This window comes from Pelodiscus sinensis, chromosome 7 (genome assembly GCF_049634645.1).
Source record: "Pelodiscus sinensis isolate JC-2024 chromosome 7, ASM4963464v1, whole genome shotgun sequence".
In the NCBI taxonomy this organism is placed as follows: domain Eukaryota; kingdom Metazoa; phylum Chordata; order Testudines; family Trionychidae; genus Pelodiscus; species Pelodiscus sinensis.
In genome coordinates this window covers 37126552-37146914 of record NC_134717.1, presented here as the reverse complement: position 1 = coordinate 37146914, position 20363 = coordinate 37126552, and the positions used below count along the sequence as shown (strand labels likewise).

At 44.1% G+C, this 20363-nt stretch overlaps 1 protein-coding gene across 3 annotated transcripts in view; it reads right to left on the bottom strand.

Annotated features, from left to right (window-relative positions):
* CSRNP3 (cysteine and serine rich nuclear protein 3) overlaps positions 1 to 20363 on the bottom strand; it is a 75698-nt gene that overhangs the window by 25121 nt on the left and 30214 nt on the right. For all 3 annotated transcript variants that reach the window (XM_006124795.4, XM_075933521.1, XM_006124796.4), the window contains one exon: positions 2539 to 2798. In XM_006124795.4, the coding sequence (XP_006124857.1) occupies positions 2539 to 2798 (260 nt within the window). The remainder of the gene's footprint in view (positions 1 to 2538; positions 2799 to 20363) is intronic.

Genomic DNA, 20363 nt, shown 5'->3' with positions numbered 1-20363 from the left:
ACACTGGTTAAAATGAGAAAAGAATCAAATCTGGTATCTGAAATACATATTCCGATATTGTTACTGACTCTTATGGTTTTATTGGGACTCTTACATTTGTTATTTTCTTACAGCCATAGTCCTGAATATGGAAGAATTTCAGCTTTCTAGTTCTCATGGTTGCACAGAAAAGCTTGAAAAGAAACCCAAACACACCTATAAAGCTCAACAATCGGAAGGCAAATAAAAAGAATACTTTTTAAAAACAATCTCATGATTTTTATATTAGTCTCATGATTTTGGGTGCTTGACTCATAAGTTTTGAATATATGGGGTGGGCAATACAAAGTAAACCTACAACCCCAAAACAGATTCACAATCACACGAGTGGCTAAGAAATAGTGAGGGAAGAACCTTTCATCTATAGGTGAGGCCTTTCCTTTTGGCTACAGGAACTAATCCAGTAGTTAGAGACTGGATGGGAGCAGGGTGCATGGAATGGACATCAAACTTTTATTGCTAAACCAATATCTGAAAAAGGAAGTCACAGGAATTTAATAACCCGACTAAATGTCACAGTCTACTTTAAACAGCCCTTCGCCCCACTCCATCTAGTCTCAGCACCAGAGGACTGGTTGGACAGAGACCCTGTGCCACCCAAAAATGTGCCTCCCCTCTTGATTCATTAGGTCAGAGGCATGTTGCTCAGTGGACTAAACAGGAGTATTTGCCAATCCCCAAAAGGTTTGAAAGCGATGAGAACACTAGAAGTAAATTAGATATGGAATTTTTCTTGGTGGATCTTGTGCCTGTATGAAGAAGGGGAAGCCTGATGCCTTTACTGGTAACCTCTACTCTTTGGGCAGGGGGGATGGGTTGAGGACTCAGAAGTGAGCTAAGTCCTGAGGCACAGGCCAGGAGTTTACCCCCACATTATTGGTAATCTGGTAGGAGCCATATACTGGCACACTAGATCCAGGTAAATGTCTGGTGTATGAGATAGAAGGGAATATTTAGTACCTATCCAATGTCAATAAAGTTGGCCTGCCACTGAAAATCCATTCTGATGTCTGCCTTTCGTTCACCTATGTGTCCTAATCACCATGAATATTGAGGGTTAGAAGCTATTAAAAACTGTTCACTGTTCAAAGCTGAAACTTTAGTAGAGAGCAAAATAATTACAATAGTGTTTGAAAAGCAGAGCCACACAGAAACAGAGAGGCAATATGAGTAATATTCTAAACTGAGAATAATGCCAGTTTGTTTTGGAAATCTGCCCTCTAGTGGTATCTAAAACAGAGATGTACTCTGAGCACAATCTTATAAAGGGAAAAGGGCTGCAAACCAGAGCAGATAGGCTACAATTCTTAAAATCATTCAAAGCTTATTTCATAGATTAATTTGAAACCATGCCAAAATAAATAAATGGATAACACAAACAGTTAACAGATATTCTTAGTTTGCCTAACCTATTGAATCCAATGGGAGTTTTGTCACTAATTATTGCCACTAATTATAAGAAGATTCAGGAATGGGCTGAGTGTTTCTAAATCTAATTTTTCAGTGATACACATTGGCTACGTCTACATTGGCCCCTTTTCCGAAAGGGGCATGCTAATTTGACAGGTCATAATAGGGAAATCCACGGGGGATTTAAATATCCCCCGCGGCATTTAAATAAAAATGTCCGCCGCTTTTTTCCGGCTTTTAGAAAAGCCGGAAAAGAGCGTCTACACTGGCCCTGATCCTCCGGAAAAAAGCCCTTTTCCGGAGATCTCTTATTCCTACTTTGAAGGGCTTTTTTCCGGAGGATCGGAGCCAGTGTAGACGCTCTTTTCCGGCTTTTCTAAAAGCCAGAAAAAAGCGGCGGACATTTTTATTTAAATGCCGCGGGGGATATTTAAATCCCCCACGGATTTCCCTATTATGACCTGTCAAATTAGCATGCCCCTTTTGGAAAAGGGGCCAATGTAGATGTAGCCTGAATGTAAAGAGGATACACATCTTGAAAATCTACTCTGCTGTATTTCAAAAGCTAACCAAGGACCATATTTCCAATTTGAAGAAACTGACTTAGTATACTCAGAAATCTTTGGGGTTGATACAAAAAGCTGAAATTTTGTACGTTTTTCTTCTATAAAGGCATATTTTCTGATTAAAATATATATTTAAAATAATAAGCATCCATACTTGTGCAGTTTATAATATGGTAGAAGATGATTTTTTTCCCCCCAAAATGGAATATACTTATCACCATTCATGTTTGATTACATTTTTCATTTAGCTCAAGTTTGACAAGAAAATTAATTGGTCAGTTCCACTTTCCATAGGTCATCAGTAGCAACAGACTGCCATATTTTGGATTGCATTGGCTGTAGGTTAAAATATGAAATCCAAACAAAAATCTATTTTAATTGAAATTTTTTAAAAATCAAAGGACCCTATCTATTGAATTTAAACTTGATAAAATCAGAGAAAGTGATTGGGCCTATGATTGCTTGATGGTATCCACTGAGAATGTGGAGACGGGAGCAAGCAAAGTCTTCTTTCTATTCTTACCTTCAGTTTTAAAGAGTTAAGTTTCTCCTCCCTTAGATGGTCTCTCAACATCTCTCGATGAAGCCTCTCCTGTTCCATTGCAAATTCTCCAAGGGTGTACTGGCGCATACTGTTGTGACGAGTGGACATGCCCAGTGTGCTTCCTCCTTGACTTGGGACACTAGTGAAGCCTTGCCTTCTTGTGAAGTAGTACACGGTAACACAGTTAAAATGAACATTTTTTGTTCTCTTCCGCTTCTCCCTCTTCAGGATAGATGAAGCTAAAACAGAAGACAGTTGTAATATTAATGAATAACCTGTTAGTTACATAGCAAATGTTTATTCGTCCGAGCAGTCCCATTCACTTTAAATCAAATGGGCTACTCACACAAGCTAAGTTTTACAGAACTGGATCTTCAGTGAGAGGGGCATTATTAGAAAACAGCAGTAAAGATAAAAAAAAATTACAATACACATTTTGCATGAGACAACAGAATTTGGTTAACAGTGTACAACATGTTTTTTTGCTCATTTTAAGCCAAAGTGTTTAAATAACATAGGGTATGTCTACACTACAAAGTGTACACTAGCGCTCCGTTAGTTCGAATTTAATTCGAACTAACGGAGTGCTTAGTTCGAACTAGGTAATCCTCATTCCACGAGGATTAAGCCTAGTTCGAATTTACTAGTTCGAATTAAGAGGTGTGTAGCCCCTTAATTTGAACTAGTGGGAGGCTAGCCCTCCCCAGCTTTCCCTGGTGGCCACTCTGGCCAACACCAGGGAAACTCTACTGCCCCCCTCCCCGCCCCGGACCCCTTAAAGGGACACGGGCTGGCTACGGTCCCCGTGCCAGGTGCAAGCCTGCCAGCACCCAGCCAGCAGACCCTGCACCTGGCACGGATCGAGCCACCCACCTGATGCCCCCCCAGCCCTCCCCCTCTTCCCGGGACCAGGCTGGCGGCTCCCGGGAGCTTGCCCGGGACCGCAAGAGTTGGGCACCCACCTGGGCTAGTGCGGACATCGTGGACCTCGTCCACGATCTCCGCACTAGGCACAGGAAAGTGGCCGGCTTGGGCAGGAGAGCTGCCAGCCTGGCCACCCAGGAGCAGGTGTGCAAGAGAATCAAGGGGGTCCAGTGAGACCCCCGACCCTGAGCCCTGAGCTTACAATGGCCGTCCTGGGTCAGACCAAAGGTCCATCTAGCCCAGTAGCCTGTCTGCCGACAGCGGCCAACCCTAGGGACCCTGGAGGGGATGGACCGAAGACAGTGACCAAGCCATTTGTCTCATGCCAAACCTCTCCAGCCTTCCACAAACCTTGGGCAGGGACACCACTCCTACCCCCTGGCTAATAGCACTCCATGGACCCAAGCTCCATGACTTGATCTCACTTCCCTTTAAACTCTGTTCCAGTTCTAGCCTTCACACCTTCTGCAGCAAGGAGTTCCACAGGTTGACTCTTTGCTTTGTGAAGAAGAACTTTCTGTTACTAGTTTGAAGCCTGCTACCCATTCCTTTCCTTTGGTGTCCTCTAGTCCTTCTTTATGGAAACCAATGAAGAACTTTTCTGTATGCACCCTCTCCACCCAACTCCTGCTTTTAGAGACCTCTATCCTGTCCCCCCTCCGTCTCCTCTTTTCTAAGCTGAAAAGTCCCAGTCTCTTTAGCCTCTCTTCATATGGGACCTGTTCCCAACCCCTGATCATTTAAGTTGCCCTCCCCTCTCCCAGCCTCTCTCTTCCCCTCTCCCACCTCCTTTTCCCAGTCTCCCCCAGTTTTGTTCAATAAAGACAGATTCCATTTTGGAAGACACGTTATCTTTATTTTGTACATCAAGAAGAGGGGCTAGAGAAGGGTAAGTGGAAGGAGGTGAGGGAGGAATGGGGTACGAGCCCCCGATCGGGAGGACTGGGCTGGCTCTGCGGGCTTCTGGGGGTGGAAGCTCTCCTGCAGCCCCCCAATTTCCCCCTCTCCCCAGATGGCAGCCTGCGGCAAGTGAAGCCGGTCTGATGGCCGAGTGCTGTGATGTGCCCAGTGTGGGTACACCGGGCAATCCAAGCCAGGACTGCTTTGCAAGCGGGACACCCCTGAGAACTGTCTGTCCGGGGTGGGGGTCAGGACCCTTTAAGCACAGCCCTCGGCTAGCCTGAGACAGCATCTCCACACTCTAAGTCCTCCTCTGATGCCCTGCCGGCACTGCTTCCGGCCATCCTTAAGCCTGGTTCAGGGTCCACTTAATGTGGACATGCTAGTTCGAATTAGCAAAACGCTAATTCGAACTAGTTTTTTAGTCTGGATCCGTTAGTTCGAATTAGCTTAGTTCGAATTAACTAATTCAAACTAAGTTAGTTCGAATTAACATTGTAGTGTAGACGTACCCATAAGGAGTTAGATACTGCAAGCAAACACAGAAGTTATCACAAAAACCATACACGTGTGGACATTACCTCCACTCTTAAAATAGATGACAAGGTTGACCAGACAACTCAGATTAGTCTATACTCTTTTCAAAATGTTTTATCTTTCACCAGAAAAACAAACAGAGACCAACAGAAGCCTTCTCAGTATAACATAGCATCTGAAAGACACTGGCCCACTGACTTACACTTTGTAAAATCATATCAATGTCAGAGGGACTGCATGTCACAAGGCAGGGAAAAAAATGGCCCAATCTCTTACATGGTATAATATGTAACTACTGCCACCATGTCTATAAGATTCTAGTTTAAAAGTTCTAGTACTGTATTATTTTATAGCTGGAATTATTGTCCCTCTCTTTGAGTATGTCTACACTGCCACTCTAGTTTGAACTAGGGTGGCTAATGTAGGCATTCGAACTTGCAAATGAAGCCCGGAATTTAAATATCCCGGGCTTCATTTGCATGTTCCCAGGCGCCGCTATTTTTAAATGCCCCATAGTTCGAACTACCTGCCCGCGGATACACGTGGCACGGACTAGGTAGTTCAAATTAAAGCTCCTTATTCAAACTACTGTTAAACCTCCTTCAAACTATGGGGCATTTAAAAATGTCGGTGCCTGGGAACATGCAAATGAAGCCCGGGATATTTAAATCCCGGGCTTAATTTGCAAGTTCAAATGCCTACATTAGCCACCCTACTTCGAACTAGGGTGGCAGTGTAGACATACTCCCAAGGAATAAGGGAAGATTCCAAGCACCACTGTTTTGAATTCAAGAAGAAAAGAACTGAGTGTTACAAAAAATATAAAGCAACATTTTACTGTCACCTAAGGACCTAGAAATACACAATAACAAGAGGAAACCTGTCCAGGATGATACTATATCTCCACCTATCTCACTGCTGCCACCCAGAGAATAGTTCATTGTCACATGTGAAGTCAGCACTAAGCCTGTTTCTCCTCTTCTTTTTTCACCTTCCACACTCTTCTCCCTTAATTTACTTGCATACAAATGTAGCTCTACAAATGTGTACTAATTTTAAAATGGTGTCATAGGTCTTGTTTTTATCTTTAAATATTTTTTGTTGTACAGATATTTAGAGATTCCTGTAATGATATTCAGTAGACTTTCATAAGTGTCTGTGGTTAGCCATTAGAGCAAAATAAGAGCATCAAACGATGTCCTTAACTTTTTAAAGATATGACAGCAGTCTCCCAGTTTATTTGATTTATTATAAAATGGCTATAAGAAATCAAGAAACTAGATGAAGTATTACAGCCATCCAATTTAGGTGCAACAATTGCACAGATATGATATGAGAAACCTTTCTGTCAGAAATGACAGCGGTCTCCAAACTGTGAGGTGTCTCTTCCTAGTGGGGAGTGGAGGAACATCTGGTGCTGGGTGGCAGAGCCCATGCAAGTTCCCATGGGAAAGTGGGGCGGGAGTGCCTCTCAGCCCCGTTCGGACCCAAGATCCAATCTGGTCATAGCTACTGCCCCAGCACAGCGCCTAGCCACAACTCTTTTATTATATAACAAAATGTGGTCAGAAATAAAAAAAATAATTCTACATAAAGAAATGAACAGACAACAAAAGAAACCTTTTTTCATTCTACTTAAAAAGTTAGTGTTAGGAAAACTAACCTGATTCATTAAAAAAAACAATAGCCATGTTAACAAAAACAGATCTCTTACATTTCACACAGATACCCAAACATTCCGATTCACAGCACTTCCATAAAACACTCTCACTTTTACTAAATACAGCTTAGTTACAAATACTGTATAATCCAATGAAATATACTTCTCAAGAAATGTCTGTCCAGGTATGTTACATTTAATGTGCTTCATTTATAAACACTGCATACACAAAATACTTTGGATTACATGGTTGTCACACACATTCCTAGTAGAGCGCTCTCTGCTGGACATACACCAGGCTGCTATGCAATCTGCAGGACCTGTGTGCTCTGGGTTTCATTAGGCTGCAGCACTCTTCCCCGTGACTTCTTTGGCACTTCACCTGAGCACAGGTGCTCTGTCTTTTATACTCTCACATAAATGGGGCCATGTGCGTCAGCTGCTTTAGGCCCTCAAGATCAGTCCTGACTCCTCAGAGTCCTACTGTTTACACTATTATTCAAGGACATGTGATAGCAAAAACAAATTGACTTTGTAAGGGCTCCTAAATAGCTTTATTTTGATAGCAAAAGCATTACAGAGATACAGATAAAATAATAAACACATTTCCCTGGATCAATGTCTTCACCACTCTGGAGAGTTTTGGGTGCTGGGCAGAATCCTTTAATGAGTCCAGGATCTCTCCTCCTGCACTCTTCTGGGCTTCCAAACCATGAAGTAAGTGAATATGTCTCTGATCTGTTTATTGCACAAGCTTGCATATCCTATGACCATCTGGTTCCTGCTGCTAGGGAAATTCCATTCTCTAATACCCAACCTCCTGCAGAAAAGTTAAGGCAAACTGCTTCCTTCAGCTTTCATACATCCTATTGTTCTCTCTAGGTCAGGTCTGTTCACTAATAAATAGTGATCAATGACAGTCTTTTTCAAAGACCAGACTTGTAGGCTCTACTCCCTGTGTCATTACCCTTTACAATTTCATTCTAACATGGAAACAAAAACACAGCAGATGTTACTTCTTCACTTCTCCTACCCTATGGTTATGCCAACCATAAATCCCAGATTTTCCAGGAGAGTCCTGACTTTAAATCTCCTGTCCCAGTCCCCATAAAGTTGTGAAATGTCCCAGACAGTCCCAGGGCATGAAACATAGCTAGAAGCAGCTGCACGGTGCTGTTCCTCCTCCCACAAGATACTGGAAGTAGTGAATGGCTACTTCTGATGTTGGTGCTACACATGGCTCTGTGAACAGCAGGGAGCGTATGTGGTAGTGATGCCACCAGAGAGCACTGGAGCTGGAGCTCTGCAGCCAGGGCCAGAGCTCGTTGGCTGCTGCTGGGTCTGGAGCACCATGTTTCAGTCTGTGCCCCAGCCTAGCAGAGCCCAGTGGCCCTCTGCCATGGACTGGGGCCCCTGGCTGGGGCCCCTGGCATGTCCGGGAAGTGTCTACCCCACCCCGGCCCTTCTCCCATGGCAGCCTGGTAGCCCTGCCCTAGGTAGCAGCACATCAGCAGCAATGAAAAAGAGGAGGGTGTCCTTCCTGTCCAGCCCCGAGTGCTCCGAAGCGTCATTTTGAATCAAGGTTGGACACCTAGCACTGCAGTGTCATGGTACTCTAGGTCTGGGGCCTGGGTTAATGTAATTTCAGTATAGTTAAGTGGGGAAGGGGGAATCCTATAGGGCTCAAATCCATTCCAATCATTAGAGGGCAGCAGGAGGAGGTCTTAGAGAGGTCACATGACACCCTTTACTTCTGGTCATGTGTCCATCTTGACCCTGGAAGTACTACTCCCATGGGGGGTAGAGGGTATGGCTAATGGGGGGCCATGTCAGTGGAATGGCTAATGTGTCCCCATTTTTGGTTCAGAAAATATGGTCACCATGCCTATGGTACCTCACCTGGAAAAGGGGCAGAAGGGGGTAAAGAGCCCACCAGACAGGAAAAGGGGGCGTTTTGCTGCAGCATTCTCTCTATGCCTGGGAGAGATGGATGAAGAACCCCAGGACAAGGAAAGATGGGATTGGGTGGCTTACCTGATGGAGATGGGGACTGAATGGAAGGCAGAATTTATTGCCGGGCAGATGTGGAAGTGAGAGCTCCTTCAGCAGGGGCCTAAATCACTTTACTCAATAAATCTGGGAGAAGGGGCAACGTTAATTCTCACATGAACACTGAGGAAGGGCAGGTGTAGTTCAAAAATCTAAACACAGACCAAAAAAATTATTCATTCTTTCTCTTTCTCTCTCTCTCTCTCTTTCATATACACATAGGCTGCATCTAGACTGGCATGATTTTGTGCAAATACTTTTAACGGAAAAGCATCCGTGCCATTGTAGACGCTCTCTTGCATAAGAAAGCTCCGATGGCCATTTTAGCCATTGGGCTTTCTTGCGCAAGAAATTAACGTTGCTGTCTACATTGGCCCTCTTGCGCAAGAATACTTGTTCAAGAGGGCTTATCCCTGAGTGGGGGCATCAGAGTATTTGTGCAAGAAGCACTGATTTTGTACAGTACAAGGTCAGTGTTCTTGCGCAAATACTCGCGGCCAGTGTAGACAGGTGGCAAGATTTTGCGCAAAAGCGTCCACTTTTGCTCAAAATCTTGCCAGTCTAGATGCAGCCATACACTTTAAACAAGCCCTAATCTCATGATTTTTAAATTTCTCTAGACTTGATGTTTTGAGGTCAATAATACTGCACATTCAAAATAGTCTAATGTCTGACACACACAAACACACAGGGAACCCCATCACTAAACAGCATTCGTAAATTCTATATAGATCTCCCAAATCAACACAATTTTTAAAGCATTATAACTACAGTGTATTAGGGGTTTAATGTAAAGGATATGCTTTTACCTATGAGCACCGAGACTTACGGATATTATGGCTTAGTGGCAAGAATCCTGAATGAATGGCTCACAGGAATACACTATTCTTGTTTCACATATCTGTTGTCCTCTTTATGAAAAAATCACAAATGATCCATTTTCTTCCTCCTTATACAATCACAGAAATGTAGGGCGGAAGAGACCTTGAAAAGTCATCAAGTCCAGTCCCCTATGCAGAGGCACGATTGAGTAAACCCAAACCATTTGTAATAGGTCTTTGTCCAATCTTTTTTTAAAAAATCTAAGCAGTTTTATCCACAGTTATCCACAAATCTTAATACAAGAAAATTAAAAATAAAATATCTCATAGTACTATACAATTATCTCTAATATCTCAAGTATCTGTAGTTATTGTGAACATAAAAACAAAAAAAAATATATGTTGTTATGTCAGATTTTTGCTAAAAGGCAGATTAAGAACCACAATACATTTCTACAGAATATAACTTTGTGCTTAACTATATAGCCAACTACAACTATCACATTGAACATCATAAATTTAAGTGCTTGGATCATCTACAGGAAAAATTAAAAATTGACACAGATATTCAGGTACTAGCTGGAGTTACTTGGCGTTGCTCAGTCCTGCTCCCCCCCCCCCCCCCCCCCCGCCCCAGCCTTGCTTCCTGCTGGCCGGTTCCCCTCCTCCCAATCTCCCTCGGCCAGCTCCACTCCCGTCGGCCACCCCCCCACCTCGATCTCCCCCAAACAGCTCTGCTTCCCACTGGCTGCTCCCCCCCGATCTCCCTGGGCCAGCTCCGCTGTCTCCAACTCCCCCCGCCCAGCTCTGCTTCCTGCCAGCGCCCCGCCCCCGCCCCCTCCATCACCAGCTCTGCTTCCCAGCCAGCCCCCTTTCTCCCCCCACCCCACTTCCTCCCAGCCAGACCTGCTCCCCTCCCGGCCGTTTCTCCCCCCCCCCCCCCCCCCCCCCGTCCCCAATCAAGTGTGTCCCGGGTTTTTTTAGACTACCTGGTAACCGTAGCCATGGGAGGCAGGATGGGTGCCCGAGCCGTTGTGTGCGTGGGTGTGGGGCGAGTCCCAGATGGTGCTGGGGCTGCAGGCAGTGGGCACGTGACCAAGGGTGGTGGGGCTGCCCCTGCAGCGGGTTATTTTTTACTTTTACAGGTTGACATCAGGCTCGATCAGGTCCAAAAGTACCTTGTAACCTTCTCCTGGAGGAAAGGTTATCCCATGGAAAGTTTAGTTGCGGTAGGTCTTATAGTGTCCAAGTTATTAGAGCACAAACATTCTCCTTTATATATTAGATTAGGGATGTTAGTGTGTAGCTGGTTACAAGATTAACCGACAAGCCTGGGCTTAATTGGTTAATCATAACAACTGCACTCAAACCCTCCCCCTTGTTGCCTCTGTATCAGAGTCAGCAAAGGGGTGGAGGTGGGAGTCAGTGCCTGTGAGAGGTAACCTTTAAGCCAGATCCCCATGTGTGCCAGCTCCCATGGAGCCATCTACCCAACCTCACTGCATGGCTGCCACTGAAAGAGTATGTCTACACTAGCTCGTTAGTTCGAGCTAGGTAGGCAAATGAGGGCAATTGGAGTTGCAAATGAAGCCCGGGATTTAAATTAGGATCTCTAATTCGAACTACCTATTCCGTGCCGCGTGTAGCCGCGGGCACAGAGTTCGGACTAAGGGGGATTGAAAAATGGCGGCGCCCGGGATCATGCAAATAAAGCCCGGGATATTTAAATCCCGGGCTTCAGTTGCAACTCCGGTTGCCCTCATTTGCCTACCTAGCTCGAACTAACAAGCTAGTGTAGACATACCCATACAGAGGCAGCAGCGTTGATAGGCCTCAATAGACAAGTAATATACCACACACCAAGCAACTATACCTTTATACAGCCTTGATTTTGGAGACTGTGCCTTTTTACCAGTCAATGAGGTTGTGCCTGTATAAAACAGGTCTAAAATAGAGCGCTTGTATATATTTAGAAACTTCCCAAAAATAGAACACTGGACTCCATATTCAGGAAGGAAACTCTCACTTCAACTAAAAATAACTTCTGTATAGGGACTGTGAAGCATGCCTCCTACTTTTACAAAATCCTAGCTTGTCATGTTTCTCAAACACTTCCTATTGAGAAAAGGAGTAGTTCTTTTCTTTACTAAACATAAATAGTCTCAGTTCTGGCTGAAATCCAAGGCATAAGCACTTTCCTCTGCTGTGTCAGCTATTCTCCTGGTGTCAAAGGCACATTAAAATAAATGTGAGCCATATGGCTCCTCAGCAGAATGCCAGCACTCCCACAATCAAGAGGGCGATGCAATTCATTATCATCATAGACATATTTTAGAGACATGAAAATCTCAAGACCAAATAAAGCCCATTTGATTAAAATCTCACAGTAAAAGAAAGAGACATTGTTCTTCTTGAACTCCATTAATGTATTTTCCTGCTTTTTATATATTCTCAGTGCCATATGAGCCACTACAGCAAAAAGGATTAACACCATTCTCCACCTGCTCCATGACTTTCCCACACAGTATTTTTCCATCAAGTCTAACAATACAAAATTATCAAATTTAACTTATCATGATAATCCAGGTCAGAATATCACCTCAAATTTTAAAAAGCCCAAGTCTTCTTAGAAATCATGCTAAAAAGGAAAACAAAAACTGGGCAAGTGTTCATGCTCTTGAACTTTGTCTCTTTCCCCTCTTCTGCCCCACAAAAATGATGTTTTAATACTGCTCTCTATACACTATTTTAACAATACCAAATCATTCAGAGAATCCTTAATTACTTCTTCTGCATGTTTGGATTTCTAAATCTAATTTTAGAAAAATTATAGCACACCTCTACGGCACTACAAAAATATATACTGATTTAGAGATGGAAAACATATTTTTCTGAGTAGAGGAATGAGCCCACAAGTCCTTCCCTGATGTTAGTGGGGGTACAGATAGAAGCTATACATTCACCTATGCATCAATTATATGGTGCGGAGAAACTGGATTTGTGCTCAGCATATCAAGAAAGCCATATGGGTTACTGCTTGAATCTGAAGAGCCCAAAAAGGAGCCAGCTGTGAGGTGGAAAGTGGGCAAGAGCAGGTTAATGGTGTTAAGTCTGTATCAATGCTACTGAAATACAACTATTTCCGCTCTAATAGCACTGCATGGGTGTGTCTAGACTACATGGCTCCGTCGACGGAGCCATGTAAAGTAGTTTACCCGACATAGTCAATGAAGCAGGGATTTAAATAATCCCCGCTTCATTAAAATAAAAATGGCTGCTGCGCTGTGCTGACAATCAGCTGATCCGGCACAGCGCGGCAGTCTAGATGCACATCAGTTGACAAGGGAAGCCTTTGTCGACCGCTCCGGTAAACCTCGTTTCACAAGGCATACCGGAGTAGTCGACAAAGGCTTCCCTTGTCGACCGATCCGTGTCTAGACTGCCGCATTGTGCTGGATCAACTGATTGTCAGCACAGCGCGGCAGCCATTTTTATTTTAATGGAGCGGGGATTAGTTAAATCCCTGCTTCATTGACTATGTCGGTAAACTACTTTACATGGCTCCGTCGATGGAGCCATGTAGTTTAGACACACCCCATTGCTCCATCTCTAATATCATAAGATTGTCAACAGCAAACTGAGCAAGCTTCTCATGCCCCTAATGCACTTTCCCCTCTTGTCTGCAAGCAAGTTCAAGATGTGCTCAGTCCATGGAGGTTCTTTGTGAAAATGTTTGCCTGATGCCAAATGTTAGGTTTGGAAGGTACCCTTAGTTCAGCCTCCCACATAAAGGACCTTTCTTTAGCTTTTATTTTACAAGCGTTTGTGATCTGAAGATAGTGTAGGGAAGCTGTCTTTAGTTGACCAGAGATACACTTAGAAAGATTAGCATGTTAGCAGTAAATGTCGATACACTGTACACAAAAATATTTCCATTGATAATCATCAAAATCTATCGATATACAAATTAAGAAAAATGCTGCTTGTGAACTTGAGGTTAATATATTCACTTTGTATATTTTGACAAGTGATGTTGATAATTTCTGTTTTAATGGTTATAAAGTTTTCAATCTCTGCATCTGCTTATTGTTAGAGATACTATTGGGTCACAGTAATCACCACTGTCATAGAAATGGGAATTTTGCCATGTCATGCAGTCATTAGTTGGCTTTAATCAAGTCCTCTCTGAAATAGGGATGTAAAATCCCATTTAAAATGTAAACCAGTTAAACTATACTGGTTAAGTGGCCCGCCATGTCACATCCTCCCACCATCATTCCTCTCTGCTTGCTTGCCTAATCTCTAATATATGCACCCTGCCTCCACCATCTCTCTCCCTAGTCCATTGGTGGAGGACTGGTCGGGAGGGACACAGCACGGAAGGGATAGTATCAATCTCTGATCAGAAGACTAGATCAAACAGAACTAATGAAGTGTTAATGAGCGGCAGCAGGGCTCACAAGGTAATTATAATGATAGTGTAAAATAATCTATTTTTTCATGACTGTCATGAAATATACATGCTTTTACCATAAACTTCATATACCCAATTATTGTATGACACAAATCACTAGTACTCACTGAAACAATAAAAACACAAAAATTTATTGTGTCCAGCCAAATTGTATTAGACCACAAAGGTGGGTCGTCCCCCGCATCTGTGTCTGCCCATCAGAATGTAACCATTTCTTTTGGTAAGTGTGACATGCTTGTTCAGTGGAATGGATTTCTTTTCCAGAATATTAGAAGTTCTTTGCATTAGGCTCCATCTTAAATTAACCCTGCAATGGAAGCTCAGGTAGCAGGCATCGAGCAGTGCATCTTGCTGGAAACACATTACATCAGCATTCTCTAATTTCACTGTTTGCCCATTTATTTATAATTTTTTCCTTCCTGGAAAGATTTGAATGACTTGGGCTGGTCTTTTTTTAAATTTATTTTATGATGTTTTAAATGAAACCAACTACATACATAGTAATCTGTTTTCTAATTCATTATCTGGTAAGGGCAGTGGCTAGAGAATAAAGCCAGCTGAAGCAGCTTGGCAGCACACTACAGTATTTCACCTGTAGGTACATTGCTGCGCTCTGGTGGCTTTGCACCATTTCAGTGATTCAAACCTACTACAACCATAAACCTAGTGTAACTGTCTGCTTCGCATCACTGGCACTGACCAGTTAAACTGAGTTTATATATAGCTAGTGGAGCAGCACGGCTGGAAAATGTTGGTGATTGTGATTCAATATGTACTATTAGGGGCATTGAGAAACATCTGCTACCCTGCATTGATTTATACATATTGCCTGCTTGCTGATAAGATGCAGTTCCATTACTGACTAAAAAATTACCTGCTTCTAATGTACTCCAGTTCTATCTCAGAGGAACAAGAGAATTTGTTCCTAAGACTCTCTCTACTATTCAGAGGTCCTGCGGTTAATTAGAAAAAGACGACAAGTTTCAGAGATGGGATCTAGATTCCCAAATGGGCTCTCTGGGTACTGTAATAGTAGAAATAGTATACAGAAGTACCTGATGACTATAAATCCCCAAGGTGCTCCACAATCCCCAAACTGCTGACTTTATCATACTAGGTGGAGGAGAAGGATGAGAACTGTTGAAAAGGCATGCAGGAGGAGGATTAAAGATCCAGAAGAAGAGGAGGAAAGGAAACAGTGTCAGATAGCAAGAAGTGACAGATAAGTGAGGAGCAATCAAATAGTTAAGGGGAAAAAAGGGAAGAAAGGAGAAAGCTTCCATGGGATTAGAGAAGAGGAAATGTGCAAGTGTGATAGAAGCGGTTCAAGTCACTGTACAATATGCCTATGCTATTTCCAGCATATGTTCTAACTCAAATATATTTCACAGAAACCACTGGCGAAATATTCCATTATTTCTTTGTGTAGATGGATAGGTTATGAGAATGAGGAGATATATATTAATGTATATTTTAAAAAGACTTCACTCTGTTACTCTACAAGGTTGGCTATAGGTACCAACTAACCATCTAAGGCTATGTCTAGACTGCAGGGTTATATCGGAAAAAGACATGCAAATTGCGAACCACAATTTGCGTATCTTTTTAAGCTTTTTTAGGCTTTGCGTATCTTTCATCAGTTCTTTTCTCATTTACCAGTTTATATTTACTACCATACAACAGACGGGCTGATTTTCTGTAACAAATGTGCAGAAGACATGTCAAAGGCCAGCATGTTGCTCTACTAAGTTCAGCTTTCCTTGCTCGACCACAATTGACTGAATATAGCGAAAATTGATCCAAATCAGTACTAAGTTGGGATGTAAAAAGCTAACTGGTTAACCATTAACCAGGAAACCTAGTCCTTAATGGACAAGGCTTACCGTGGGCTGCTCCAGCCTTTTGGGGCCTACCTCAAGCTGCTCCACTTGTCTGTGGTGGGCTCGGCCTGCCCTCTTGCCACCATTTACACGTTATGGCTCGCTGGGATCAGAGGCGGCAGAGGCTGGTGACCCCACTCCCGGGAGGCTTTGCTGTGGGCTCTGCAGTATAAAGCTGAGCTTTATACTGTAGAGCCCTGCAATGCGTATAACCGTGTAACCACTACGATTTTTAGCAGTTACAGTTACCTTTTATGAGTTTTTACAACCCTGGTACTAAAGGTGAAAAAACTGAAGTTCTGAATAACTTAGTCTTAGCATCTTACTGTTCAGTGAATGAATTTATTTTCCCATCAGTTCCATTATGATTTAAATTATATTTGACTGATAGGGTTGCCAGATGGTTTCAACAAAAATACCAGATACACTTGACATTACCTCACAATCTACATAACATCTTATTTAGAAAATACCAGACATTTATATTTTTCTCATTTATGTTTTCTCAATCTGTTTCCCGAACAGAAAGCTCAAATACTGGACTATCCAGTTCAAAACCGGACACCTGGCAATCCTATTGATAGATAAAGCTAAGAAACAACAAAAAATTGAATGGATTTTGAATGTGAGATGTAAGCAGTTAAGCAGGCTCAAGGTCATCCTGCCATTTGATATTTTATCTGACACAAAATATCAATGTCTCTAGTGTCCCCATCAGTAACAAATATGCTTCCTCTCCTATCAAAACATGACAAAGCTATAGTATCTATATAGCTATATAAGTATACTATATGTACCAAAACATGCAGCAGCAATCTAAAAACTGAACACATGCTACTTTCACACTATGTACCACCTAAGGCCTGGCCTTAGGGCAAGGCAAGCAAGGCGGCTGCCTTCAGGGCCCCACACTGCTTCATGCCTGCCCACTCGCTCGCTGCCCTGGCTGGGAGCTGCCCAGCCACACAGCGCAGCCAACCACAACATGCCGCCTTGGGCCCTGCAAACTTTGGCAGGCCTGACCAACCTGTAACAGTTACCTCCTTCTGGAGCCTCCACACTGTGCTGATTCTAACCTAACATGGAAGGCTACGAAGCTTGTCAAATATGTGTTTATTTAAAATACTGTATGAAGCTGGTTTGAAGAACTATACATATGTTGCTTGGAATACAGTCCCTTATCATATGAACTCAGGGAATTATTTTCAAAAGTAAAAGTAAGCATGTATATTTAACTTACTTTTCATATTTCCACATTGCCAGTAGGTATATTGATTTCTGACTCCGGCAAAATGTTTCTGAGATCTTCTGATAATCAAAATACAAAAAGCTATAGTTTCCCCATTCCTACATTTAAAAACATTGTTCTTCAAGCTAACAGTTAAATCTGACAGTTTAACATATTCAGAGATAAGAAACGTAAGTGATAATCTGTCTTTTAAACTGATGCACTTAGAACCAAATTGCTCTTTTCTATTTTGGTGACTCTATAAGGTAAATTTGTTTTTTCAAACCTGGGCTATGATGAATCATATGTGCACTAACACAGATGCAATGGTAATGCAAATAGGCTCAAAGGTACAGAGTCATACTAGGGATGTTAAATATCGGTTAACTGACTAGTCGATTAACCTCATGAATTCTTATTGGTTAATCGACTATTCTATAGTCCCTGGAGATGGGGCCAGCAGCCAGCCAGTGTGCTCCAGCCCCACTCCTGAGGAGCCCCTTGCCATTCTGTGCTGCTGCCTCTATATCAGAGACAGCAGTGTGCAGTGCCAGGTGGGAGCTGATCTGCAAGGTGAGCCAGTTTAAAAACCAGCTCCCCTGATGGATGGGCTGCCAGTCACCCCACGCTGTTGCCTCTGATAGAAGCAGCAGCACAGGATGGCAGCAGCCCCTACCCAGGGGTGGGGTCTGAGCTCCCGGAGCCAGCATGAGCCGGACTGCCTGTCTGCCTGGCTCCTAATACTCTTTAAATGCAGAGCTGCATTGGGGGTAGGTCCTGGACCCAGTACAAGCCAGGCTGCCTGCCCATCCAGCTCCTAATATACTATAAATGCAAAGCCGCAGCAGGCGTAGGTCCTAGACCCAGTGCAAGCCAGGGCTGAGCTGTGCTGCTGGCCAGCCTGCTAAAAAATGTATTGGCAGGGGGGCAGGGAAATGTGTGTGGTCTATAGCATTAATCGATAAGCTTTTGCTTATAAATAAATCAGTTAATTGATTATACTATTATATCCCTAAGTCATACCAGTAATTAAAGTTACAATGTCACTTCATTATACCCGTTATATATTTCTGGGGCTGCTCAGAAATAATGTCATATATCATAGTAGCTTTTATATTTTATCTATTGTAGCTTATCAACACTGTATCCTAAATGAAATATATGCGTATCAGTGAAACATTGCCACAAGTAAAACAAAGCTGTGAAAAGCTGTGCTTGAAATCTGATTGGTTGAGAGCAAGTCCAGGGGAAAATTTGTATAATCATCCCTTTTCCTTCAGTGAAGATATACTTGACTTATACCAGTTAAGAATCTGGTCCATAGTATGGTGAGTAATACTATACAGGCAGTCCCCGACTTACGCGGATCCGACTTATGTCGGATCCGCAGTTACGAACGGGGCTCCCCCGGAAGACACGGACTGCGGGACCTCGCGGTCCGCCGCCCGTGTACTCCGGGGCTTTCTCCGCGTCTCCCTGGTCTGCAGACCAGGAAGACGTGGAGGAAAGCCGCGGGGGGGCTCGGGCAGCGAGGCAGCCCAGGCGTGCCTCGCTGCCCGAGCCACTCCATGGCTTTGCAAAGCCTCGGGGAAGCCAGCAGCGGGACAGCCCAGACACCCCGCGGCTGTCCCGCTGCTGGCGTCCTCAGAGGCTTTGCTCCCCGTCTCCCTGGCAAACCAGGGAGACTGGGAGCAAAGCCGCGGAGGACCCAGGTGGCGGGACCGCGGTGCGTCTCGGTCCGCCGCCCACGTCTTCCTGGTCTGCTGGGGTGGGGGGGGGGCGCAGCTAGTATGCCCCCCCCCCGGCAGACTAGGCTTTTCTCCAGACGCCTGTGGCAGAGCAGCTGGGGCGCTTCCGGTTGGTCCCGCAGCGCCGCTCTGGGCACTACTGGACCAACCCGGCAGCACCCCAGCTGCTCTGCCCCAGGCATCCTGATTCAGCCGCTGCTGGTCAGTTTCAGCAGCGGCTGAATCAGGACGCCTGTGGCAGAGCAGATGGGGTGCTGCCGGGTTGGTCCAGTAGCGCCGAGGAGCGGCACTACTGGAGCAACCCAGCAGCACCCCAGCTGCTCTGCCCCAGGCATCCCCAAGTCAGCTTCTGCTGAAACTGACCAGCGCTGACTACAGGAAGCCCGAGGCAGAGTTGCTCTGCCCCAGGCTTCCTGGAATCAGCTGCTGATCAGTTTCAGCAGCAGCTGACTTGGGGACGCCTGGGGTTCTTAAGTTGATTCTGTATGTAAGTCAGAACTGGCGGTCAGTTTCAGCAGCAGCTGAATCTGGACGCCAGTTCCGACTTACATACAGATTCAACTTAAGAACAAACCTACAGTCCCTATCTTGTACGTAACCCGGGGACTGCCTGTACTGCTGCTGACCAAATTCAGAAAAGCAATGTCTGAAGACAATGCTCTTGCATCTCTCTTCCATGGAGCTAGTCTGTACTTTCAATATTCCCTCTCTTTCAGACAGGAATCTCCAGCTCTTTTCTTAGAGCCAAGTTGCAGTTTAGGCCAGCTGTAGGGCCTTAACTATCTTCTCCTTCAGCTAGCTCCTTTCCCTAATCAGTCCTTGGGGTCCGATGATTCAACATACATACCGGCTATGTCTAGACTGGCATGATTTTCCGCAAATGCTTTTAACGGAAAAGTTTTCCATTAAAAGCATTTGCGGAAAAGAGCGTCTAGATTGGCACGGATGCTTTTCCGCAAAAAAGCCCCGATTGCCATTTTCACGATTGGGGCTTTTTTGCGCAAAACAAATCTGAGCTGTCTACACTGGCCCTTTTGCGCAAAAGGTTTGCGCAAAAGTACTTTTGCCCGAATGGGAGCAGCATAGTATTTCCGCAAGAAGCACTGATTTCAGACAGTAGGAAGTCAGTGTTCTTGCAGAAATTCAAGCGGCCAGTGTAGACAGCTGGCAAGTTTTTCCGGAAAAGCTGCTGATTTTGCAGAAAAACTTGCCAGTCTAGACACAGCCACCTTGTTTTGCTGGTGACCCTAGTGCTATGAGGGAGGAGGAAAGATATGAGATTTAAGGAAGGGGAAACACCATACTTGGTTGAGAGAGGGGGGACCTTATCCCACCCAGTCTACAAGACTCTAGGTCTGGAGTCCTTGTAGAAAGAAAAAATGATGGCATTTTTTTCCTCAAACACCATTTATTCCCAGGACTGTCTCCTTTCTACCAATATCTCCCAGGTCCTTTTTTATGTCACCAGTGTCTTGTTTATGACACCAGTTGGTGACTGGAGGCCCTAATCAAGAATTTCCTTCTTCACCCCTCCCCCAACACATACTAACAATTAAAAGGGGTCCCTCTTTAGCTGCTAGGGG